At 44.1% G+C, this 27,219-nt stretch overlaps 1 protein-coding gene across 2 annotated transcripts in view; it reads left to right on the top strand.

The window, feature by feature from the left end:
• The window catches only part of SEPT10 (septin 10), a 62,540-nt gene extending 58,898 nt beyond the window's left edge, over positions 1-3,642 (top strand). For both annotated transcript variants that reach the window (XM_021087089.1, XM_021087090.1), the window contains 2 exons: positions 531-718; positions 2,479-3,642. In XM_021087089.1, coding sequence (XP_020942748.1) covers positions 531-718; positions 2,479-2,494 — 204 coding nt within the window. In that variant the 3' untranslated portion in view covers positions 2,495-3,642. The remainder of the gene's footprint in view (positions 1-530; positions 719-2,478) is intronic.

Here is a 27,219-nt window from a genome sequence, read left to right as displayed (position 1 = left end):
TTAGTTTAGATTTCAAGAAGGTAGATGACTGTGGAAAAAAACAATTTTTAAGGTTCTTGATTTAAATTGACAGTTGACACTTGCTTTTCAAACAGGTTTTACCAGTAAATAACAGCTATTTCACTGAGATAATAAACTTATTTGGAAAATAAGGGCTTTCTTTCCTTTTTTGATAACTTGCTTCTATAATTTGTTTCCCTCACTTTTATTAGAAGCAGATGTTAGAAACCTTATTTGAAGAGGCCTTTTGGGGAAAATGTAAGAGCAAGAAAATACAAACTCTTAAAAAGGTCCAATGTTTTAAAAGCCGAGGTTAGTGTGAGGCTGTCTTTATTATGTTTTGTTCCTGCATTTTTTGCACTTGAGCTCGCTTGAAATTAAACTTGCAGAGCAACTCCGCATTGGAGCGTGGCTGAGAGTCAGTAGATTGTATCCTGTAGGTTTTCTGAAGGCAGCTGGTGGCGGAGCCGGAAGGCCCGGCGTGTGCTGCCACACAGCGGCCTCACGGGGGACTGCACCTTGTTTCATAGCTGCAGGCCAAATTTGAGCACTTGAAGAGGGTCCACCAGGAGGAGAAGATGAAGCTTGAGGAAAAGAGAAGACTCCTGGAGGAGGAAATCATCGCTTTCTCCAAGAAGAAAGCTACCTCCGAGATTTACCAGAACCAGCCCTACGGGGCCCCAGGTGGCAACCCCAGGAGGGACAAGGACCGAAAGAAGTAAGCCCCCCCAGCCCCGCCCCAGCTGATCTTGCCAGTGCTTCTCACCCTGTTTCCTTCTTCCTGTCTAAACCTTCTGCAGCTAAAAACTCAGCTCCTTGAGAGCTGAGACCTGGTCCCTCTTGTGCTGTTTCCCCAGCAGCTAGAAGGGCCCCAGCACGTCCCAGGTTCTGTGAACATCTAACATTGGAGGTGAATGAATTAATGAGAAAAACATTCCCAGTGGGAAAGGGTCCGTTTCCTGGGACGCAAGCCACTCCAGTGCTTCTAGGAACTGTGGACGCACCGCGAGTTATGTCGATTTCACAACAAGCTGTTTGCTTTGTTGGGGAATCAAAGACTTTTACTTGATAAAGGAAACTGATTCTTAGGTTTACTTTAACAAATCCTACTGATAATGATTTTGTGAGAATTTTTATTTTAATAAGGGAACGAGGCTATCGATTCGAATTCCTGTGCTTTGATGTCAGAGCCCGTGAGATGAGTGGCGGACATAAAGACGCAGAGGAGGGAGAGTAGACCGCGGGAGGCCTGGCTAGCAGGCAGAGGGTGATCCCGAGGCTTCTAGGTCTGGGGTACGTGTTAAAGGCAGTGTAAGCAAAGTCTTAGAAAATAAAGTTTTTTTCCCTTCATATTTTTTTACTTTATCTGTCCCACTTAATGTCCTTATCACCTTGCCTGTTGGACTGCAAGCTCTGTTGAGATCGCCGCTTCACGGGTCTTAGTTGCAGTCCACCCCGCCTGCCGCGTGGGCAGCTCTGGCTCTCCCAGGCAGCCCTCAGGTTTCCTTTGTCACCTCCTTTTTCAAACCAGTATTTTCACAATATCGGAAGTTACCTTTAAAGAGCTGGGAATACATTGCCCATGGTAGTTTTCCATTTTTCAGCTACTTAAAACGAAATCCACAGGGACTGGGGGGAACTTTACGATTTGGGGAGAAGCAAGAAGGAATTCTCATATGCGATGTTTTAACATAAACTCCACCAACCAATGGGTCTCTGTTTGGTCTGCGGATGTATTCACCCCCAGAGCCCTGAGCAGTGCCTGATACCCAAAGGAAATGCAGTTATTTATGGAAAATACGAAGACAACGAATTTCAAAAGAAAACCATCCTCCAGGACCCGCCAAAGATACCAAAATCCACAGATGTTCAAGTCCCACATATGAAACAGCACAGCATAGACCCTATGCACATTTTCCTGTAAATCATCTCCAGGTTACTTATAATACCTAATATAACACAAATGCCAGGTAAATTGTTGCCAAGCAGCAATTTCAAGTTGCTTTTGGAAATTTCTGGAACTTTCTTCCAGGTATTTTCAATCTGCAGTGGGTTGAATCCTTAAACAACCCTCAGATCCAGAGGGCCAACTGTATACATAGCATTTATGACTTCTTTCCTGTGGATGGTGAAGCTGAGGGCCCTTGACCTTCTAGCAGTGGTCCAGCGCTGCTAGACCTGGACTCCCCAACATTACTCCACATGTGAAAGGCCATTGGCGGTCACCTTGTAGAAAGCAAGGTGTGGGCTGCTTATAAAATCAGGGCTAAGCCCAGAGAATTTTGAGAGCTCAAAAAAACTTACCCTCAAGGAAGTTTGGTTGCTCTTCTTTTCCAGAGTCCCATGGCTAGCTATCCCAGTGCATACTAGATGTACATTTGCTTTGTGTAAAAACTTTGTAAACCCACTCATTCTAGTGATTTTTATTTCCTTTCTTCTTTTAATTGTACCAATCAAAAGTTTTTTTTCTCTTTTCAGCTCCAATTTTATGTAAAACAAAAGGTTCCAGATCACAGAAGGTCATCACAAGCAAACCTATGTTAGAAGAATTCTTTGATTTTCTTACTGTTTTTTTTTGTTTGTTTGTTTATTTGCTGTATTGTTTATTCTATATCTGGCAAATGGCTACAGTTGCTGTCTCTTATGGAAAAATACTTTTAAGTATGAGGTCAATACATAAGCCAGATTGGAAGATATCATATATGTGTTCACTGTTAGAAGTTTTTAAGTTGTTGGTTTGTGATGAATCGAGGTAATTTCTCCTGCTGTCCAGTTACTGGCCCTTTGCTGTGCATTGTCCCTCGAGCAGAGTGCTGGTGCTTTTGAAAATATAGGACTCGTTTATATTATGACTGTATAATTGCATATATACTCTAGGATGAGCCTTCTGTGTACATACTCAAGGTAAACTTTGGGGAATATGTTTTAAAATGTCTTATGTACCTGAAACTAACCTCTCAATAGTTTTATAGAACTTTAAAATTTTTGATGCAATTACACAATTAGTAACATGATCCTAAGCTTTTGTATCAAATTATATAATATGCTGACCTTACATGCTCAGTATTGTGGTTGATATGCTGTTGTGATGAAACACAATATGTTTAAAGCAAAAAATTCAGGTATGTAAACCTTTTTTCTAGTGATAAGTACCTTTGAAAGTGGGTGTTCTTGCACAGTTTGCATTAGTATGTATTAACATTATTTCGTCGTTCAAAACTTTCAGGAGAAAAAATATTTTTAATTATTCAATTTTAAGAAAGTAACTGAACATCTGAATATTAAAGATATAAACATTTAGATGATTCATATCTTAAAGGATATTTGAATTCAGTGCCTTAGTATTTGCAGAACAATTTCTAACTTTCTTAATAGTCTAGGGGTGTAAGTTTTTGTACTTAAATATTCTAAATAAAACATAGTTATTCTTGATGAATGTATCTACATATTTACTGAACTATGTTTAACTTTTGTAATTGTCAACATTTTATCAAAATTAGTTCAATTATCTGTTTGAATTATTTTAAAAACAGAGGGATGTTACCAGTATTTTTCAGACAACAGAATGTTTACTTAATCCACGTCAGATTGTGAACACTCATGAAGGTGTGTAAGTTGCAAATAAAATCTTCATTTCGGGGAGTTCCCATCGTGGTGCAGTGGTTAACGAATCCGACTAGGAACCATGAGGTTGCGGGTTTGATCTCTGCCCTTGCTCAGTGGGTTAACGATCCGGCGTTGCCGTGAGCTGTGGTTTAGGTTGCAGGCGCGGCTCGGATCCTGCGTTGCTGTGGCTCTGGCGTAGGCCGGTGGCTACAGCTCTGATTTAACCCCTAGCCTGGGAACCTCCATATGCCATGAGAGCGGCCCAAGAATTGGCAAAAAGACAAAAAAAAAAAAAAAAAAAAAAAAAAATCTTCATTTCGTAGCACAGTTTATCGGGGCCAACACTTTAAACCCCAGTTTTACAAATGAAATTCACAAATGTCTCTTAGCCCTTTAAAACTCCAGTCAAGTAAGTTGTCAGCATCATAGAAAAAGCTCTGCTTTCTTCTCAGGATGAGAAGCTCCCAGCTTCGAGAAGGTGGGGGCAGGAGAGCCAGCCAATCCCCAGGGGTGGGCAGCCTGGCCCCCCCATGCCCGGTCAGTGCTGCAGTGCTGAGCATCTGTCGTGGAACCACATCCCCGAAGCTCAGGTGTGGCAAGTAGCCTTCTCTGTGGCCTGTCCTGTCAAACTGTATATAAAGTGCCATCCTGAACCTCAATAAAGCTACTTTGAAATGCCAGACCGGTTGTTGGCATGTTTGAGCATTCTCATCTCTGTGAGTGGATGGTGGAGCCTGCCTGAGACTCTGAGCTGAAGGGTGTCAACCTCGGGCTTCAGGAACCCTGGCGCACTGTGGGGAGACTCACCAGGCGCACGGGTGCCATGTACCCTTTATCTCGTGGACCGGGGCCTCCGCGTAAGGCTTTATTCTAAAAGAGCTGCTCTGAAAAGGAAAAAACTTTTAAATAGCTGCACTACAGGTGGACCTCAGAGATGGTGCGGGCTTGGGTTTCGGGTCCAGACCACCCGATGAGGTGAGGATCACAATAAAATGAGTCACACGGATTTCCTGGGTCCTGGTGTGAGTGACAACCCTTACACCACAGTGTAGCCTTTACTGGGTGGGGAGTAGCATTGTGTCTAAAAAAACCAAGACACATACTTGAGTTAAAAAATATTTATCTGCTATAAAATGGTAACCATCTCAAGCCTTCAATAATGGATCGTCTAATAACATCACCAAGATCACAATCAGTCAGCCTAATGAAAATAATGAGAAAGTTTGAAATATTGTGATAGTCTCCAAAATGTGACACAGGGACATAAAGTGAGGAAATGCTGTCGGGAAATTGCGCCAACAGGCCTGCCAGGTGCTGTGAACAGCACAGCGTCTGCCCAGTAAAGGGGGGGGTGGGGGGGTCCGCCTGCTCAGGGTTGAGCTTCTCCTTCAAAGCTACTTTATTCTCCACTATTCAGGCTCAAGATCACAGAGCGAGCTGCTATCCACCGATGCCTAAATTAATAAATTTCCTGGGAACAAAATAAAGTTAGAACGCCCCCCACCCATAAACTATGTGAAACAACTGCCTTTCACTGCCAACCATTAACCTTTGTACGGAAACTTCTGAATCTGAGCTCTCACAGACAAAGTTTCAGCGTCCAAGCACCACAGGTGGTCACAGCCCCCCTTTGAAGATGAACTCCATTCAGGCCCCACTTTCCCATCTGGCCAGGAGGTGGGGACACAAACTGATAAAGGCCCAGTGGAGCAGCCAGGACAGACACAAGATGAGCAGGTTATGTGGAGAGCTTGCTGTCAGGGCTGCCACTGGGCCCCAAGCACAGGGGGGAGGGGAAAGGGGGACGCCTTGAAGGACTGAAGTAACTTCAGGTGCAGGAATGGGCAGGGGCAGCCCAGACACCAGACATGGGGCACAGCCTGCTTCTGATGAAGCCTGACCTCTGGGAAATGGCTCAGTGTGAAAGGCAAGTGCGGGGCAGGAGTGGGGATGAGGCTTCAGAGGACGTGGGGGGCAGGTGCAGGGGCCGTAGAAAGGCAGGATATTCCCAGAGCTTCAGGGGAAGGTTCTGGGGGAGGAAGGGCCTAGCCAGGGCAGGCCCGTGGCCCTAACACCGAGTACACAGTAGGGTAAGTCGTGCTTAAGAAACAAGCTGCAAACCAGAAGGAGGTAGTGGTTACACGGCCGTGTAGAACCATGAAAATGATGTGTGGAGCTAGAAATACAAAGGGAACTAAAGTTCAAGCCTCCAGTGGCACAGGAGTTGGGAGAGAGGACTGGCGTGATGAGGCTCTGTGTTCACTGCCCGGGAATCGAGTCCTGGTCAGGTCACGCGAGACTTGGGCAGAGCCACGAAAGTGTGGGAAAGCAGGTGACTTTCAGACCAGTAGAGGGAAAACTAGTCTAAGGAGTGATAATCCACAAGGAAACAAGACAGGTATGACAGCTAGAAAGCATTTAGTAATCCCTAGATTTAGACCAAATAAATCAGTGGTTACCTGGATTACATGCTTTAAAAGTTTTTAAAAATGAGCTGTATCACTTTACAAGAGAGAGGAGGCTAAAGCTTTCTGTCCCGACAGGAAGGGCACACACAGACCCTCAACCAAAAGGCAGAAAAAGCATCATTAGGGATGAGGCTGGTGGAGTTGGGGGCACAGGCCTCACAGGCAGGAGGGGATCCCCTGCGGCTGGTGCAGGTGCAGTGGGCAGGGGTTACATGGCCACAGATTTGTAAAAGTGTAACTAAATGCCTTAACAACCTTTTAGGCATATATGTAAATTATGCCTCAATAAGTCTGGTATTTTCCCTGAAAAGTTAAAGGGCAAAAAACAGGAGGGATGATAAAAAAAGAGTATCACTACAGATGCTGGGACATTAAAGTGTCATCAATAAACTAGAAAAGACAGAAGTTGAAAATAACTTTAAAATTGCTCATATACGAGTAGAACATTTCATAATAAAAGACAACCAGTAATTAAAATGCCCATAAAGTTTAGATTGGGATAACTTCACCTGCGGATCCTCCTAGAGGTTCCAAGAAGAAAGGTGTTTTCTGACCAGCTGCCTCTCCCCCCGGACTCCCAGGATCATCCTGAGCCCTGAGGGCCACCTTGCCCAGCAGGAGGCTGTGGATGGAGGCCATGAAGGTGTGGCCACGAGACCAGGAGGCACCCCGGATCATTTTGGGGGCCAGGTCCAATTGCTTAGGGCCACAAAGACCCTTCCCGGCTCTGATGAGGCAGGGTCCAAGGGGCAGCACCACTGGCTGCGATGAGCAAGGGGCCACAAGCCTTGGAAGGAGGGTGCCTCCGAAGTTGGCAGGGGCAGGAAATGGACTGGCCCTGGAGCCTCCAACAGGAGCACAGCTGTGCCTGGCACTTAGCTCTGAGAACACAAATTACAGACACATTTGTATGGTCTGAAGCCATGACATCTGTGATAACTTGTTACAGCAGCAGTGGAAAATATATCCCCCCAAAATGTGTAAAAGAAACATCCCCAACTCATTGTAAGACCAATATGGCTTTCCTTTCAAAGCCTAAAAAAAGTCACTCTGATAAAGGATAATTATAATCTCATCTCATGCATGATCAGAGATGCAAAAATCCTAAACAAATTACTAACAAGCTGAATCCATGAATACCTATTTAAAAAGATAGGACTTCCTATCCAGGAATGCAAGGATATTTTAACATTAGAAAATTACTAGTTTAAGTCACAGCATGAACATTAAAAAAAAAAATCATATGGTTATCACTATAGAATCAGAAGCTAGTAATAAATTTATCATCTCTTCAAAATTTCAAAACCAGACAAAGGAACATTCTTGAAACACTGACTAGAAGGAAACCTCCTAATTTGATAAAGGGTATCTACAGACAATAACCAAGAGTATGCATCATACTTATGGTGAAAACACTGAAAGGCTGGGGACAAGGAAGGTGGCCCCACCGTCCCTGTCCCTCAGATGTGTCCCTGGAGCCCCAGCTCCTCTGGGGCTGGGTGGCTGAACTCACAGGTACATCCATGTGTAGGTGTGGTCAGGAGTCCAGTAGGGTTGAAGGTATGCGGCCACCCAATGACATAAGGGGGGTGTATGCGGGCTTGGAGTCCTGCTTTTGTAGTGCAGACTCCCCGCTAGCTGGGCTGTGCCCTCGGCTTGGCCCCACGTGTGAGCTCTGGCCACCTCAGTGCCCTTCCTTGACCAGTTCCGGCTGAGGCTCCAAGGCCCCAGGCCCGTTAACAGTGGGTCAAAGCCAAGGCCAGGGCCCTCCACAGGGCTCAGCTTCCTGGGTTCCCGCACATGGCGTGTGCCTTGGCGAGGCCCAAGTGGCCTTTGCTTAAATTCTTGCCTCCCAGAAACCGTCATTCGTGTGGCCAGAGCCACTGCAAATCCTCAAGGTCACAGCCCATCTTCAACCCCCCAACCCGCCCGAGCTCCAGGAAGAACCAACCACACAGAAACCTGAGCCCCGGGCAGCAAGTGGCCATGGCCACCACAAGTCTTGGGGGCGGGATGGGGACAATCCAGGTCCACGGTATGGCTCAGTGGTTAATGAACCCAAGTAGCATCCATGAGGATGCGAGTTCAATTCATGGCCTCGCTCAATGGGTTAAGGATCCGGTGTTGCCATGGGCTGTGGTGTAGGTTGCACATGTGGCTCGGATCCCGCATTGCTGTAGCTGTGGTGTAGGCCAGCGGTTACAGCTCCAATTGGACCCCTAGACTGGGAACCTCCATATGCTGAGGGTGTGGCCCTAAAAAGACAAGAAAAAAAAGACAAAAATAAAAAAAAGGAATTCAGTGAAGTCTCTCCCTCAGCGCAATCTAAAAAAAAACCCAATATTTTATATATATATATATATGTGTGAAACAAAAAATTAATGGGAAATGTTCTAAGATATCTATGAAAAATATTCAAAATGCCATTGAAGGGTAAAATAAAAGATTAAAAAAAATCCCTGACCTTGGATATCAAGACTTGATACTATAAAGATATTAGTTCTCCCTAAATTAACACCTAAGTAAAATGAAATTATTCCTTTTTTTTTTTTTTGTCTTTTTCTAGCCATATGGAGGTTCCCAGGTTAGGGGTCTAATCAGAGCTGTAGCTGCCAGCCTATGCCACAGCCACAGCAACGCCAGATCCAAGCCATGTCTGTGACCTACACCACAGCTCATGGCAACATCAGATCCTTAACCCAATGAGCGAGGCCAGGGATCAAACCCACAACCTCATGGTTCCTAGTTGGATTTGTTAAACACTGAGCCACGACAGGAACTCCAGATTATTCCATTTTTTAATTAGAGTATAGTAGATTATAATGTTTTACCAGTTTCTGATGTGTAGCAAAGTGACTCAATCATATATATGTATATACATTCTTTTTTAGTATTATTTTCCATCATGGGCTATCCCAGGAAATTGAATATAGTTCCCTGTGCTAAACAGTGGGATCATTTTATTTATCCATTCTAAATGTAACAGTTTGCCTCTACTAACCCCAAACTCCTCATCCCTTCCACTTCCCTTGTCTTCCCCTTGGCAACCACAATTCTGTTCTCTAGGTCTGTGAATCTGTTTCTGTTTTGTAGATAGATTCATTTGTGCCATGTTTTAGATTCCACATATAAGTGATATCATACAGTATTTGTCTTTCTCTTCCAGACTTACTTTACTCACTGTGGTCATCTCTCGTTGCACCCATGTTGCTGTGAATAACATCATTTTTTTTCTTTCTTATGGTTGAGTAGTATTCTTTTTATATATATACCACATCTTCTTAACATTCTTCTGTCGGTGGACATTTAGGTTGTTTCCATGTCTTGGCTATTGTAAACCAAGTGTTGCTATAAACATAAGGCTGCATGTATCTTTTTGAATTATAGTTTTATTCAGATATATGCCTAGGAGTAGAATTGCTGGATCATATGATAATTCTATTTCTAGTTTTCTGAGGAACCTCCATACTGTTATTCATAGTGGCTTCATTAATTTATATTCCCACTCACAGTGTAGGAGAATTTTATCCTTTTATCCATATCTTATCTAGAATTTGTTATTTGTAGACTATTTAATGATGGCCATTCTGACCAGTGTGAAGTGGTATCTCAGTACAGTTTTGATTTTCATTTCTCTAATAATTAGTGATGTTGAGCACCTTTTTCTGCACCTATATTGACCATCTGTATGTCTTCTTTGAAGAAATGTCTATTTAGGTCTTCTCCCCATCTTTCGATTGGGGTTTTTTGTTGTTGTTTTGAGTTATATGAGTTGTTTGTATATTTTGGAGATTAAGCCCTTGTCAGTTGCATCATTTGCAACTATTTTTTTCCCATTACATAGGCTGTCATTTATTTATTTGATGGTTTCCTATGCTGTGCAAAAGCTTGTAAGTTTGATTAGGTCCCATGTGTTTGTTATTCCATTTTTACCTTGAAATATGATGTGCAGAATTAATCAAGGCAAGATGACAATCCTAAGGTCCCAAGAAAAAGAACAGACTTGTTTATGTTCATAGTAAGAGCAATGACTCCGCCAAGTTCAGTGTCTGCTCCTTCCTGTAATGCAGTCCACAGAGTGCCCAGGCATCCACCCTGGATTCTTTGCATGGCTCCAAGAGAATGATGGGGCTCATGAGGAACCTACTCACACCAACATAAAGCTCTAGCCACTGGTTTGTTTGTTTGTTTGTTTGTTTGTTTTTCCAGGAGAAGAGAAAGTTCTTTGTTTCTGTACAGCAGTCTCATGTCTTCTAGCAGCACCCATAAATAGTAGTTAGGGTAGTTTGCTAACTGGTAAATAGGACAAAATCTTGGATCCTTCAGACACTCCTGTTGGGATGGAGGCCGGGTGATAAGCTCGGTTCTAATGAACATGGGCCTCTCTTTGAAATAATGAGTGATTGGGTCTTCAAGAGTGAAGGAGAGACTAAAAGGTGGTGGGAATTTAATTTTAGTTGGAGAAGAGACTTTCGTGAAGTTTCAAGCAGAGTGGGTAAAGGGGGATGGGGTAAAAAGATAAGGTAGTTTGCTAGAGCAGAATAGATGGGACATGATCCAGTCATTCAGTTTTTTATCGTACAGTAGATAATACAGGCCTCTCACAGGTTATACATTATTGTAAGTTTGTAATACGAACTAGGGTATAAACCCAGTTTAATAAGTATCATAGAGACACCAAAGGAGTGTTTTCAGTATTCAGTGTGGTGCTAATTTAAGAATGAATGACCATCTTCTTTGACTTCTTCAGTCATTCCTGATACTTGTCCTGTGTCTCACCATCTTGTGGGGTGGTGGACAAATCACTGGCTAAGGCACAACTGGGCTTTGTCCCCAGGTTGATGCCCAGTAAGTCATATGATCACAAGCAAGTCCCTCCTATTCTTTGATTATGAAAGGAAAGGGTGGAAGTGGGACCAGGCATTGTCTGTAGGTTGATCTGTGAGAAATCACCCATATCCAGCAAACCTGACTGGCACAAAGACAATTCAAAAATGGTTTAGCTTAATAAAGGATCCCCAATTCCCTAACACATCTTAAAGTTCATTATCAGTACATATATTTGCCTTTTTTAATATCCCATATTCAAGTTTTTTCCTCATGCTAATATTGCATGAGAATACGAAGTTATAAAAACAGTTGTGCTACAAGATCTTAAAGGAGTGATATCCAAAAGAAGGTTGCAGAGTGGGTAAAAGCCTCTTTAGTGGGTCCGCTAAACTCATTAACACACAAATATAATGCTTATGGAGGAATCTTTTGGTTGCTATGGAAGAGATAAATTTTGAAAAACCTCCAGGGTCAGGGCACTTGCCCGGAGGTCGCTGTGAGGTTGAAAGGAGAAAAATGGGCTGTGAAAACACCAGAACAAAGCCTTAGTGCTGGGTCTATAAAACAGAAACGTTTAAAAGAAGCTGATTTGATCTCCATTGTGCAAATAAAATTTTTACTTGGGTTTGCACTTCTGTCTTCTATTTTCTGTTCTTTAATATCCGTATTAATCGTTTGAACTGCACAGCTTATCTTCCTTTCAGCACTTCAAATTCAATATCATTTTTTTTTAATAATGAGAGAAATAAATTGCTTGAGCAATGGGAAGAGAACCTCAGGGAGCCTTCATGCTGCTCTCCAGCAGTTGCTATGTTACTAAAGTCCCTACAGAAGGAAAATTCAGATACAGGAAAGGCTTACATTTATTGTAGGGAAGTGCCCCCCTCCAAACTCAAAGCAAACTTACTATGGCAATCTTTTTACTCCTTACATCCCATAATAATAATTAAAAATGGTCAGTGAATTACATTGCCAATAGCTGTTCGATTCTTGAATTAAATAAATATACTTACCCATTACTGAAGGAAGCTCACAGTGATATCCAGGTTCTCTTGGAAAAATCTGCCTATCTAAAATTCCAGAGCACCTCTGAACTGAAAAACATTGATTTCTTACAGTTAAATCTTTGATACACACACACACTAAATTTCTCTCTGGCTATGTTAGCATGTGTTCTTTTTGTTGTTGTTTGACTCGGGTCTTCAAGGATTATTCTCTGAGTTAAATTCTCCATTTAAACTATGACAAAATATTTTAAGAAAATGTTTGCCCCAAAGGAATTCCATTGGTGGGATATAGATCAGCAGGATGTGCTTCAGGTAACATCAATATTTAGGAAAGATTATTTATTGCTTCTCTTTCTAAATACCTCTGTGATATCTCCTTGGCAATTGCCCGGGGTTTCCAGTTGTCAGAAGTCCTGCTGGATCCCATTTTAGAACAAGGCTCTCTCTGCCAGAGCTCTGCAGAAAGTCAGCGCTGGGCTGTCCCTCTCCTCAATGTCCAGGCTTCTTGGATGGAGGACCAGGAAATGTGACTGTAAATCTGAGCTGCAGGTGGACAAGGTTAGTGAGGATCACCAGGGCATTAACTCTTAACCTGTGGTGTGTTAGCAGCAGTTGTGTGAGAATATGGCCCTAACTCTGCTGTGTAACCCAAGAGTAACTTGAATGCTAAAATGTCAAATCTGGACGAGATGTCTTCTTAGTAGCTAGCAAATGGGGAAGAGCTAGAAGGCAGAGCAAATAGGCAGGTGAAAATGCAGACTCTGGGGTCAGACTGAGTGAATTCCAACACAGGGTCCACCATTCCTTGCTGTGATATTTGGAAAATCTGTGCCTGTGTCTGGGAGGGGTGGAATTCCCTAGCACCATGGGGAGTTACATGTGCTAGAAACTGTTTCTCCCTGTATTGCAGATTAGTCTGGGCCGTATTGGTAGCCATCACATTAACGAAAATTTCCTTCATTTTAAGAATCTTTTTTTTTTTTTTTTTTTTTTTTTTTGTCTTTTTAGGGCTGCACCTGCAGTATATAGCAGTTCCCAGGCTAGGGGTCAAATTGGAGCTGCAGCTGCTGGCCTAAGCCACGCCACAGCAGTGCAGGATCCGAGTTGTGTCTGTGACCTAGACTGCAGCTCATGGCAACACCATATCCTTAACCCACTGAGCGAGGCCAGGGATTGAACCCATGTCCTCATGGTTACTGGTCGGGTTCATAACCCACTGAGCCACAATGGGAACTTCCTCAAAATCATTTTAAAAGTCAGTTTTATAAAATAAACTTATTTCAAAATGTGCTGATGGGTGTGTTTTAGTATTTTGCAATAGTTCTACCTTTTAAAAATATTTTAAAATTAAAACAAAAATGTGAATGGATCGGAGTCACCACTGGAAGAAGTGGCTCTTTATTCTCCAGCCTATCCTGTTTGATGGATAAAAGGGCCAATTGACTTTGTATAACTGGAGATGCTTCCTTTCAAACCCAGCTCTGCTTTCTCTGCTAGGGGTAGGGGTATACTCTCTCCAGATGCTGCTGGAAAAGGAACACTGCATGCATGGAAACTCCACAGAAATAAAGGGTACTGAGAATGCTTCTAGGCCAATACTTGTTCAGAAAGTGATAGAAATACTGTAAATATAAAAACATGCAGGTTTGGTTTTTGTTTGTTTGTTTGTTTGTTTGTTTTTGCCTTTTAGGGCCACCTCTGCAGCATAGGGAAGTTCCAAGGTGAGGGGTCAAATTGGAGCTACAGCTGCCGGCCTACACTACAGCCACAGCAACACCAGATCTGAGCAATGTTTGCAGCCTACACCACAGCTCACAGCAAAGCTGGATCCTTAACCCACTGAGTGAGACCAGGGATCAAACTCACATCCTCATGGATCTAGTCGGGTTCTTTTTTTTTTTTTTTTTTTTTTGCCATTTCTTTGGGCCGCTCCTGCGGCATATGGAGGTTCCCAGGCTAGGGGTTGAATCGGAGCTGTAGCCACTGGCCTACGCCAGAGCCACAGCAACGTGGGATCCGAGCCACATCTGCAACCTACACCACAGCTCACGGCAACGCCGGATCGTTAACCCACCGAGCAAGGGCAGGGACCGAACCTGCCACCTCATGGTTCCTAGTCGGATTCATTAACCACTGCGCCACGACGGGAACTCCTAATCGGGTTCTTAACCTGCTGTGCCCATGACAGAAATGCCCCATGCTTGTTTTTTGCATGTATAACTGAATCACATAGTTGCACAGAAGAAATTATCACAACATTGTAAATCAACGATACTTTAATAAAACTTTAAAACTGAAAAAACCTAGAAAAAATATTAGAAAAAAAAAATTGAGGGCGAGGGTCCCTTGGTCTGACTCCCTCAAGAACAGCTCCAGCACCAATAAAGAGGCATTTCCTTGAAAACAAATAAACAAAAAATCCCCAAAACATGCTGGTTTCTAGAGCATCTTCATTCTGCACAAGAAGCATGTGGCCTGGATATGTTAGGAACCAGCACTGGCCCAGAGCTCCCTTAAATGACTTCATCTAATGTCTCCCTGTTGATCCACCCAGGCCTTGTCTTATCCTGTGTCCCTCTGTCATTGTCTCTATAAATTCCCAAGCCTTTCCTTCCTCTAGTATCTGCTCCCTCCAGGCCCATTTCTGGAGACCTACATTTACCATTTTCTAGCAGTTTTCCTGAGGGCCATCTAGATGTGATCCTAACAAACTGGACTGAATGATGCCACCTCATGGGTTCCACTAAATGACTCATTCCTGTGGGTCACATCCTCCCAGCCCAGCTGCCCTAACAAATACCTGCACAGAGACCACTGGCAAATGCTGGGAAGAACATTTGGTACCCTCAGGGATCAGCCCAGAGCAGCCTCTCAGGGACCCAAGCCCAGGGATCATCCCAGGAGAGACTCCTGAAGTGGGGAAGGCAGGGCTGTCCCCAAAGGAGGGACAATTCACCTCTCTGACCTCAGGCTGGAGAAGGACGAAGACTCAGGACCCAGAGAGGCTCTGCAGAGCACTGCTCTCCTCCTTGAGGGCCTCGATGAGCTGTGTTCTTGCAAAGAGTGAGACCCCGCTCACTGTCCTGCCCTCAGGGAACAGTTACTGCTCCTGGGAACTCTACCCCTACCCTGATTTCATTGTAGCTGATGAGAAAGAAGAACAAACAGAAACTAAAATGAATCAGATTATGCTCCAGGAGATAAAGAAACTTGCAACTGTAGGTAGCATCTTCCAGAGATTGTTCTAGCTCCAAATGAAATGATCTCAATTTTAACTCATTTTTGATTATTAAGGATCTCCATTCCAGACTAAGTCTGTAAAAACAGATTTCCGTCCTGTGTTCAGAAGCAAATTTCTCTGCCTTGGCTCCTGATCTTGTGAGGGTTCATCTTCACCATGAGTAGATGGGCATATGTCTTCAGCCCCCCACCCCAAGCCTCCTTGGATAACCCCTTGCCTGGGGCCTGGGATGTCCCTTACTTTTATTTTAAGGGCTGCACCCATGGCACATGGAAGTTCCCAGGCCAGGGGTCAAATCAAGCTATGGCTACCAGCCTACACCACAGCCACAGCAACGTGGGATCCAAGCCACATCTTTGACCTACACTGCAGCTCACGGCAATGCTGGATTATTAAGTCACTGAGCAAGGCCAGGGATCAAACCTGTGTCCTCATGGATGCTATTCGGGTTCATTACTGCTGAGCCACAATGAGAACTCCGTGATCTCTCTTACTTTGACTCTCTGGACCTCTCACAGTGTGGCCCTCACCCAACTCCCAGACTCCTCTCTTCTCACCATCCAGTTTCCTAAACTTCAGTCAACTTCCACCCAGCATCCTGCTTGTCCTAGGAGTCTGCTGCCTCCTCTCCCCTAAGGGGGACTGGATATGGAGGTAGGCTCAGCTGGAAATGCTCCTTCTTTCCTAGCAATGCTTTAAACTCCTTATTGTTAAGGTTTCAAATCTATAGCCTTGCCCACTGAGCATAGCATGACTTAGCAGACCTGCAGTCTGCTGCAGTTTCCTGCAGAACTGCGTCAGGTCCTGGAGTTTCATGATCTTGGTTCTATGCTCCTGTGTCAGCCTGAGCACCCGGCAGAGCACAGCTCCTCCTAGTTAGTCTCTGTGCCCAATTCAAGTTGGTCTTCTCTGAAACAGTTGCTTTTTAGGGCCACACCAGGAGCATATGGAAGTTCAGGCTAGGGGTCGAATCAGAGCCTAACCACTGGCCTACACCAGAGCCACAGCAATGTGGGATCTGAGCCAATTTGCTACCTACACCACAGCTCACAGCAATCCTTAACCCATTGAGCAAGGCCAGGGATCGAACCCGCATCCTCATGGATACTAGTAGGATTCGTTTCTGCTGCCCCACAACGGGAACGCCTAAAATGCTCTTTAAAAGAGTATGGAAGAAAAAACACATGCATTTTTCTTAAAATTTGTTGTTGTTCAAGGTACTCATTCTAATGCAGTTCACATGATAGAGTTTTAGTAGTAATCAGCCATGGCTGACAGAAAATAACACACCAGTGAACAAAATACCATGTTAGGGTGAATATGGGAGATAAAATTAAGGATGGGCACTGAGGGACCTGCAAGCTATGGTGAGCAAATAACCAGGAAATAGACCCTGAAGTGACTTTTGGGGATCAAGAGAAATCTTCTAGAAAGAGACACTAAGGAAACATTGTGGTTTCCTAAATCGGTTGTATTTAAAACTAAAATAAATCCATTTTCTGTCAGTATCATCTCATTCTAATCCTTCTTTCTTTTTTTTTTTTTTTTTTTTTTTTTTTTTTTGTCTTTTTGCCATTTTCTTGGGCCGCTCTTGCGGCATATGGAGGTTCCCAGGCTAGGGGTCCAATCGGAGCTGTAGCCACCGGCCTATGCCAGAGGCACAGCATCGCGGGATCCGAGCCGCGTCTGCAACCTACACCACAGCTCACGGCAATGCCGGATCGTTAACCCACTGAGCAAGGGCAGGGACCGAACCCGCAACCTCACGGTTCCTAGTCGGATTCGTTAACCACTGCGCCACGACGGGAACTCCTCATTCTAATCCTTATTTTCCTTCTTCAGAGGGAGAAAAATAAGATTTCATTTTGATCATACCCAATATAATTGTGAAATACTGTACGTAGACTTTTAGTTCGTGGAGAGCTAAAAAGAGAAAAATAGTGTGTTCTGTTCTTCATGTTAATGGTTATAGAACGTTTTTAAAATTTGTCTGTGGACACTTGGGAAATTTGTCCACAAACCATCCAGTAGTTTTCACCTTTCAAACTCCTAGGTACACTCATCAGAGTGGAAACAATAAGTAGTGCAAGATATTTTTCCCTTCCTTATTTTTCTTTTCCCTTTCTTTCCTTTTTTTTTTTTTTAAATTGAAGTATAGTTGATTTACAACATGGTGTTAGTTTCAGGTGTACAACAAAGTGATTCGGTTATACCTATGTATGTATGTATCTGTCTATTTATTCTTTTCCATTAGAGCTTATTACATGATATTGAGTATAGTTTCCTGTGCTACACAGTAAATCCTTGTTGTTTATCTATTTTATACATAGTAGTGTGTGTCTGTTAATCTCATACTTCCAATTTACCCCTATCCCATCTCCCTTTCCCCTTTGGTAATCATTATGTTTGTTTTCTATGTCTGTGGGTCTGTTTCTGATTTGTAAATAAGTTCATTTGTATCATTTGTATCAGTCCTCAGGCTTCATCCTCCATCCCCATGACTACAAGATGCTACCTGGCCTGACCACTCCCTTGAAAAGTCTGCTCCCATGACCTCCCTTATTTACTCATCTCCTCCTGGGATGACCATTCTTCTTCTCCTTGATGACATTGTGCGTATTCATTTCCTTTTTTTTTTTTTATGGCCAGACCTGTGGCCTGTGGAAATTCCTAGGCTAGGGGTCGAATAGGAGCTGCACCTTCAGGCCTACACCACAGCCACAACAACAGCTGGTCCCAAGCTGGGTCTGCAACCTATGCTGCAGCTCATGGCAACACAGGATCCTAAACCCACTGAGCAAGGCCAGGAATCAAACCCACATCCTCATGGACACTATGTTGTCTTCTTAACCTGCTGAGCCCCAGTGAGAACTCTGTGCTTATTCTTGCCCCTTGGCATTTTAGACTTCCTCTTCATTCTAGCTTATGAAGTTCCTCCCCAGGTATACCCTGCTGGCACATTAACTATTCAGATTTTAAACCAAAGAGCACCCCTTCTGTGAGGTGTCCTTGATCCCCTGACTAACACTTTCTCTCCATCCCAAGTCACGCTGCATCATTACTCCCTGTCGTTGTGGTTGTTGTACTGTTCACTCTCAGAAATGATCATAACGGTAAATTTGCCTCCTCTTTGCTGACTACGTCTCCCCAGTGCTGTTTGCCATGTTGACCACAGAAACACCACACCTAGCACTAAAGTGACCAGTAGTGGGTGCCCAGAAATTATCTGATTAAATTAAGATGCATTAAAGTGTAACTGATACTTAAGGCTCATCCACTGTAATTGATATTTTCCATATTAATTTCTCAGCTATGTGCTGCTTATCACATGAACTGAACCTCTCGCTGACATTCTAGGTGGTATGTGTGGGGAGAGGGATGGAAGGAATCATGGCACACAGACCCTTCCTGGGATCCGAGCCACATCTGCGACCTACACCACAGCTCACAGCAACACCAGATCCCTAACCCACTGAGTAAGGCCAGGGAATGAACCTGCATCCTCATGGATCCTAGTTGGGATCATTAACCGCTGAGGCACCAAGGGAACTCCCGGAAAATTGGTTTTTTTCCTATCCCCAAATTTTGTTGCTACTGTCTTCCTTAAAAACAAAGACAAAAGGAAAAAAAACAAACAAAAAGAAAAACAAAACAAAACAAAATGTTCTTCACTCAGAAAAGCATCCGGTTCTGTAGCCACTGGTCACAGATGGATGAAATTAAATGTTCAGTTCCTCAGTCACAAGGGACCCATGTCAGGTGCTCCCTGACCACACACACGGCTGGAGGCTGCCTTGTTGGACATTAAGGAAAGAGTATTTTTCTGTCACCGCAGAAAGTTCTATACTTCCCAGGCATACATTTTTTTTTTTTAATCAGATCCTCTCTTGTCTCATGTTGACTATTAATCATTAGGAACACTAACTTCAAAAATGAAGAAGGGCAGAAGACCTAGTTCTTTGTGGGAATTATCCAGAAAACTCTTTCCTAGACAAACTTGTTTTTCTGCTTATATAGGTCATTCACACTGATGCTATTGTCTGGTACTTATATGACTTCCAAACCTTTTATTTTTAAACAGTAATACTTCTTGGGCTTCAACCCCTGTCACAGGGTGATATAATTCTCTCTCTGAAGACAGACCCAAATGAAATCATTTGTCTTTTGAAGTGTCAGGCCTGGGAATGGGTTTCAGGGTAAGCCCAGTAAAAGATTATGAGCTAATGCCTTAAGTTTTGGGCAAATAATTCAACACAATGGATTTTTTAAAAGGTTGACTAGCAGAAGGAAAACTGTGGTGTGAGGATGCACCTGTTATCTCTGATTAGCTAAAAGGAGCCCTGGAGTTCCCGTCGTGGCGCAGTGGTTAACGAATCCGACTAGGAACCATGAGGTTGCGGGTTCGGACCCTGCCCTTGCTCAGTGGGTTAACGATCTGGCGTTGCCGTGAGCTGTGGTGTAGGTTGCAGACGCGGCTCGGATCCTGCGTTGCTGTGCCTCTGGCGTAGGCCGGTGGCTACAGCTCCGATTCAGCCCCTAGCCTGGGAACCTCCATATGCCGCGGGAGCGGCCCAAGAAATAGCAACAACAACAAAAAGACCAAAAAAAAAAAAAAAAAAAAGGAGCCCTGCTCCAGGAAATACACACAGACAAGTGGGGATGCAGGCAGGCCTGCTGCTGCCTTGCTCTGGGATATGGCTCAGAGTCACTGTCAGCTTTGATCCCACTGCTTTACATAAATATTAGGGGAAAAGATCTCTTCTAATAAGGGTTGAAAACATACTTTTTTTTCCCCTGCTATTTTAGGGCCGCACCCACTGTATGCAGAGGTTCCTAGGCTAGAGGTCAAATCGGAACTAGAGCTGCTGGCCTATACCACAGCCAGAGCAACATGGGATCCAAGGCGCATCTGCAACCTACACCACAGCTCATGGCAATGCTGGATCCTTAACCCACTGAGCAAGGCCAGGGAACAAACCTGCATCCTCATGGATCCTAGTCAGTTTCATTAACCGCTGAGCCACAAAGGGAACTCTGAGAACATACTTATAATAAATGCCCCAGTTTTGCTTTTTAGACCTGGATGTCATCAAGCCTGACGAGGAGAAAAGGAAGCCACATGCAGAAGGAGGGAAAGGGGAGTGATGCGTAGAACGTGGATGCTTACTCACCAGACTCCGCCCAGGGTGATACACATTTTTCATGTGTAATCCTCTTAAATGCTTTGAGGTACTGGCCCCATTATCCTAGCCAGTACATGTGGAAACAGAGAGAGAGAGAGAGACTTAGCCATGTCCTCTCACAATTCGCCTGGCTGATGAAGGTCATGGAGAAGGTGGAATTGCACACAGAAGGTATCAGCTTATGCTGTGTTTGCTGTTCTGAAATCCGAGTCTTGCTGTGAACCTAATGTCCCGCACATTCTGGATGTCCTGGAGCCATCAGAGTTCTCACCCCTCCAGGCGTCCCTCCCTCCCTACACGCTTTCTCAGATGGAAGACAGAACTATGCCCACGGCTGGCTGTGCTCAGAGCTCATTCAGCACTGCTGGGTGAGAAGGGCTGTTGTCCCGTGAAGATGACCCATGTGGTTGGTGGGGCTTGGTGGGACCTGACACACTATATCCATAGTCAGACTGGGGGCCCAACATCTGCTAAGCTTTGCCCGTACACATTCTAGTGAGGGTGGTGTGGGGAGAGGGTGAGGAGAATTTCTATTTTCTAATCCTAAAAATCTCACTTTTATGCACCAAAAAGGGGAGAGGTAAAAGGAGAAAGACTGAAGCAGTGCAGGGAAGAGATTAAGAAATTTCCTTGAGAGTGGAAGCCCTTCCTGGAATAATCAGTGCCAGAAAAAAAAGGCCACTGAATTAAGATACATTAGCAACTGTGCTGAAATTGGAAAAAAAAAAAAAAAAAAGGAAAGGAGAGAAGCAGGTGATTTATCTTTCTCTAGTTGTGAGGTGGGATTTAGACAGAAGGTGTAAGAAAAGGCCTTCTAGAGGACCCCAGAATTCTTGGAAAATGCACCCAGGGCCCCAGGAGAAGTCCACCCTGTGAGCTGGTGGTTTCTGGTGTTCAGGACCCAAGTGCCTCCTCAGCATCTCCTCCCCTTACCCTGGGGAAGGACACAGCTGCTGCAAGAAAAGGGGGTACCCAGTGCCACCCAGGCCCATTGCTCTCCCCTTGACCTGTGCTGAAGCCCTGTGTTAAGTGGCATAGAAGTGGGTAAGTGCAGACCAGACAGAATGAGCCGGTCAGGGCCTGGGTGCAATGGGCAAAATAAGTCAAGGCTGCACACAGCCATCCACTGCACCCCTTTCCCCAGACTTCTGATCTCAGGGTCACCTCAGGAAAGGTAGGGAGGGGATCCAGGAGTGCTCAGACACCTCAGAAGAACCCAAGCTGCTGTTGTGACAATGCCAGATCCTTAACCTGTGGCACCACCAGGGAAGTCCTAAAGTATACCACATATATATATATATTTTTTTTTTTTCTTTTTTTCTTTTTGTCTTTTTGCCTTTTCCAGGGTCGCTCCTGCGGCATATGGAGGTTCCCAGGCTAGGGGTCTAATCAGAGCTGTAGCTACCAGCCTACGCCAGAGCCGCAGCAACAGCGGGATCCGACCTGCGTCTGCGACCTACCCCACAGCTCACAGCAATGCTGGATCCTTAACCCACTGAGCAAGGCCAGGGATAGAACCCACAACCTCATGGTTCCTAGTCAGATTTGTTAACCACTGAGCTACGACAGGAACTCCTACCACATATATTTTTAGAATTTATTTTTATTATTTTTTTGCTTATTTTTCTAGGGCCCCACTCCTGGCACATGGAAGTTCCCAGGCTAGGGGTCAGATTGGAGCTGTAGCTGCCAGCCTACACCACAGCCACAGCAACGTGGGATCTGAGCCACATCTGTGATCTACACCACAGCTCATGGCAATGCCAGATCCTTAACCCACTGAGCAAAGCCAGGGATCAAACCCACATCCTTATGGATCCTAGTCTGGTTCGTTAACTGTTGAGCCACGAAGGGAAATTGCCACATATTTTAAAAAGCAAAATATCACTTTAGGCCATTTCAATAATAAGTCCTGAATATTATGTTAGTGGAATCCTCCTTGCCCAAACTGATTCCATTTAATTTGTTCATTGAGGAACAAATGCACATTTGTTTAGGTAGAGATACACTGACATTCAAGTATCTGAGTATATTTAAAGCAACATGGAACAGATATTTCATTTTCTACATGGCTCTCAGAAGTTGTCTCTTAAGCAGTGTTAATTTTTAATGTTTAATGAAAAATTGTTGTATCCAGCTAAATTAGGTATAGTTTGCAATTCAAATACAGATTTTAAAAAAAATTCTCTCCACTGAGAAACACATTTATTTGCATATACTTCATTTTTTTAAAACAGAGGGTAAGTTTTTCCTATGAGAATAGTCTATTGATTTATATTAAAAATATTAATAGAAAGATGAAGGGTACGTAAGGTGATAATTCACCCATTAACCCTTCCTCTTGACTTCTTGACACAAACCCAGTCCATGTCTACTTGTCATTCCCACACCAACTCCATAACCCTGAGCCTTCCTCAGTGATGGGAGGGCTTTGGAAAGGCTTGCAGATGCCTGCTCGATGGGAAGCCCACTCCCAGAGGCAGCCCCACTCAGTTGCTCAGGGACCCAGGTGGAGGTCTTCAGTCCACCCACACTCTGAACGGGGAGACCAGTCATTCAGCTGCCATCCAATTGTACATTTACCTGCTTGTACAATATTACTTTGATTTTATTCCCTGCCAATTCACTCACAAAATATGATGTCACCCTACAATATTTTTGCTATTAGATTATACCATAAATTGTGTTTTGTACCTAGGAAATCCATAGTGCCTGCTTTGTTCAGATAGCTCTTAGAGTAAGGAAAGATTAAAAGTCAAAAAATAGAAATATATAATTACTAAGCCTAAAATGGATTTTCATAGATATTTGCCAATGTAGGGATAGACCTAGGTATTAAGTTATTATTATTATTATTATTTTGTCTTTTTAGGGCTGCACCCACAGCATACGGAAGTTCCCAGGCTAGGGACAAACCAGAACTGAACAGCTGGCCTACACCACAGCCACAGCAATGCCAGATCCGAGCCATGTCTGTGACCTACATCACAGCTCACAGCAACACCAGATCCTTAACCCACTGAGTGAAGCCAGGGATTGGACCCGAGTCCTCATGGATACTAGTCAGATTCATTACCACTGAGCCACAATGGGAACTCTATGTTGTTGTTGTTATTATTATTATTATTTGAACAAAAGTTTCAGCTAATAGAAAATAGCTGTGGGTTCTTTAGATGACACAGAAATTAAAAAAGATTAAAAAAAAGTGGTTATTTTATACTTGGATACTTGGTTTAACTTCTGAAATCCCCTCTTACATTATTTTCCTACTCCTGAAAGGAAGATTTTCTTTTTCTTTGTCATTTATGCCATACTACTTACATGATTTTCAAGGCACCATTAAATGGATCACTTCAGGAAAGGAGAGGGGGGAAATCACAATTTCAGTTACTTCTATCAAAACTCCTATGAGTTGCATCTTCCAAAAGCAGAAAGGTTGAGCAAGTTGCACGGAGTTCCACCCAAAGGTGGGGCAGAGGGGGGCAGAGGGGGGCCTCGGGTGCAGGCCCTGCTTTCAGTGCACCTGCTGCCCCTCTGCAGGCCTCCTAAGAGCAAGGCCAACTGTACTGATACAGGCAGATTCTGCTATTGAAACAAGAGTGGTTTATATCAATTAACTGATATATACCATATAGAGAATTTAATTATATATACATATATATCCTTATATATACAACACATATATACATATATATATGTATATATATGCATTGTATACCTATATAGCACATATATACATACGTATATATGTATATCTAAAATACCTAAGAGGTTTTCAATGGTTTAAATTATGCTATAAATTATTTTGAAAGTGCACAACAATTTTAGAAATATGTTTAAGGGGATTCCCATCACGGCTCAGCAGAAAGGAATTTGACCGGTGTCTGTAAGGATGTGGGTTCAATCCCTGGCCTTGCTCAGTTGGTTAAGGATCTGGTGTTGCCGTGAGCTGTGGTGTAGTTTGCAGACGCAGCTTGGATCCTGCATTGCTGTGGCTATGGTGTAGGCTGGTGGCTATAGCTTCATTTGGACCCCTAGCCTGGGAACTTCTATATGCTGTGAGTGTGGCCCTGAAACACACACACACAAAAAAAGGATGTTTGACATTTAAACTATAATAAGAACCACAAATCTCAACAACACTAATTCATCTGGAAAATGTGCTCCTCATCCAGAAGCTGCAGCAGATGCTTTATCTGGGAGTAGAGGTCCCCTCTGGGACACAGTCCTGGAGAGGACAGCAGAAAACCTGCTGTGTTTCAGACTCTAGGTTTCAGGTATTAGATAACCAAGGTTTACAAGGGCTCCCAGGCTCCCAAGAACACCATCTGGAGCACCCCTGATGGAGAAGTTGCCAGCCATGCGTGGACCATGCTGAGCAGGCCATGTTCCCCTCTTCCCACCCCTCGTCCCTTTCTTTGCATCAACCTCCAATGTTCTTGACAACATCTTGTGCTATATTTAAGGTTTTTTGGGGGTTTTTTTTGTTTGTTTGTTTTTGTTTTTTTTTTAATATTTGAGGAGTTCCATTATGGCTCAGTGGTTAACACACCTGACTAGGATCCATGAGGACACAGGTTCAATCCCTGGCCTCGCTCAGTGGGTTAAGAATCCAGCATTGCCATGAACTGTGGTGTAGGTCACAGATGTGGCTCGGATCCTACGTTGCTGTGCCTGTAGTGTAAGCTTGCAGCTGTAGCTCCAATTCGACCCCTAGCCTAGGAACCTCCACATGCTGCCAGTGCGACCCTAAAAAAGACAAAAGAATATTTGACAGTATATGTACGTGATAATCATTAATCATAAATTCTCTGTAAGTTCTTCCAAATACTCTACCAAACCCTTGTTAGGTAACCCAGAAAATGTACAAAAATATTATCATGTAACTTGACATCTTTAAAAAATATGTGGAATTGAGCATAATCTTAAAGATTTCAATTGTGTCAACAGAATTGTGACAGTTGTTTTTGTCCAAGAAGGGGATGAGAGACTGAAACCTCCCACAGGAACCTCATCCACCCCATGTGCCTCTTAGGGACTTATGCTTGTATCCATGGTTCCTCCACCCAGAAGCCTGACACACACACTTGACCACACTTTGGTCCTTCAGGTATTTCAACAGTCATGATCTTGGGTGCCTGCTACTTCCCTTCTTGTTGATTGCAACAATGTTCATAATCTTTAATGCTCTCTTAATGAGACAGGCTTGGACCCTTTGTTGCTGTGGCTGCAATGCTTGCACCAGCACAAACATCTCCTGGAGCAAAAGATACAAAGAAATTATAAGGGTCTAAAAATAGCTGTGTACATGCAGTTGAGGCAAGAAGATACAAAAAACCTGAAACCCCACCTGCCACTCCTGAAGAGCAGAGAGCAAAAGCAGGATGTTGGGAGAAAAAGCATAGTACTGCACCCAATACCATGGAAGGGTGGTGGACCATCCAAGCCACCCCTCTGACCCCACCCCTGGATCTGTTCTACCCTCACCCCATGTAAGGAACCAGCTTGCCTCCCCCACAGCCAGGGATCCAACAAGCAAAGGAGCCTCGTGTATTTATTTGCTCCCCTCTGCTGCCACAGGGGCCCCAGGAAAGCCTTGCCTGAATTTTCCTTCTGGCCTCTTAGCCATTTCTATCCTTGAAGGAAGGCCAAGAACTCAGGTCATAGCACAGTCACGCAATCTCTGATTCTAGTCCTTCTCAAATGCAGAAGCATCTCTTGCATGGTGAGCATGGGGCACACCCTCTTGACAAGGAGACTACTTCTCTGAGTGTGGACCAAGCCTAGCCAGTGTCACTGTCACATATGGACCCAAGACCTTTAGCTGTGGTTCACTCAGGGCTTGAGGACAGTGAGCTCTTGGGGGTCTGGGAAGGGGCCCTCAGCTCCTCCTCAAGGGAGCCCTGGATGGGCAAAAGCAGCCCCTCAGACCTCCTGTCAGCCCCCATCTTGCCAGCTTCTTCCTGAGCATTGACCTTCACTGCCACCAAGGGGTCTCACCTCAGACCTCCTGGCCCCTCTCCTCCCCCTCCCCCATAATCTCTCCTTTCCCACCCTGGCCTCTCAGAGAGACCATTTGAGACTCCATTTCTTCCTCCCTCTCCCACAACATTCCCATTTTATCATCTATGTCTATATATACATCTGTTTATTAGCAACTGTGTGGGAACATATCAAGTAGAGTTGAGTCTCCTTAGTCCTTGCATATTCTCTTTTGACAGTGAATTAAGGAATATTGAACCACTGCTCCTCAGAGACATATGGACACATAGTTCACATAATCTATTCCCTTACAAAGAATTCATCTTGGTAGATTTTACCTTCTTTATTTTACAACACAGAATGCTGGGTTCAGACGTGTTAAGAGACTTGTCTGGGGCCACTCCACTAGCAGGTGCCAGAGGTGACATTTCCTTTCAACTGGCCCCAGAGCCAGAACTGCTCTCACTGTCCTGGCTCCTTCTGTTTCTATCCTTAGTCATTTCTGCCTGAGAGCCAAGGCCACACAACTGTTGTCTCATTCATCTTCAGTTAGGAACACTCATGGAGGGATTCAATTCTTTTTTTTTTTTTTTTGGTCTTTTTAGGGCCACACCAGCAGCATATGGAAGTTCCCAGGCTAGGGGTCAAATTGGAGCTGTAGCTGCTGGTCTACACCACAGCCAGAGCAACACAAGATCCAAGCAGTGTCTGCGACCTACACCCCAGCTCACCAGAACACTGGATCCTTAACCCACTGAGTGGGGTCAGGGACTGAACCTCTGTCCTCATGGATTCTAGTCAGGTTTGATTCTGCTGAGCCACTATGGGAACTCCTCCATCACTTTTCCATCCCTTTTCAGGTTGGAATGCACAGGCCTTCCGGAGGCCCGGGTGTAACTCCG

The sequence above is a fragment of the Sus scrofa genome, chromosome 3 (assembly GCF_000003025.6).
Source record: "Sus scrofa isolate TJ Tabasco breed Duroc chromosome 3, Sscrofa11.1, whole genome shotgun sequence".
Lineage (NCBI taxonomy): Eukaryota > Metazoa > Chordata > Mammalia > Artiodactyla > Suidae > Sus > Sus scrofa.
This window is presented reverse-complemented; position numbering and strand designations above follow the sequence as displayed.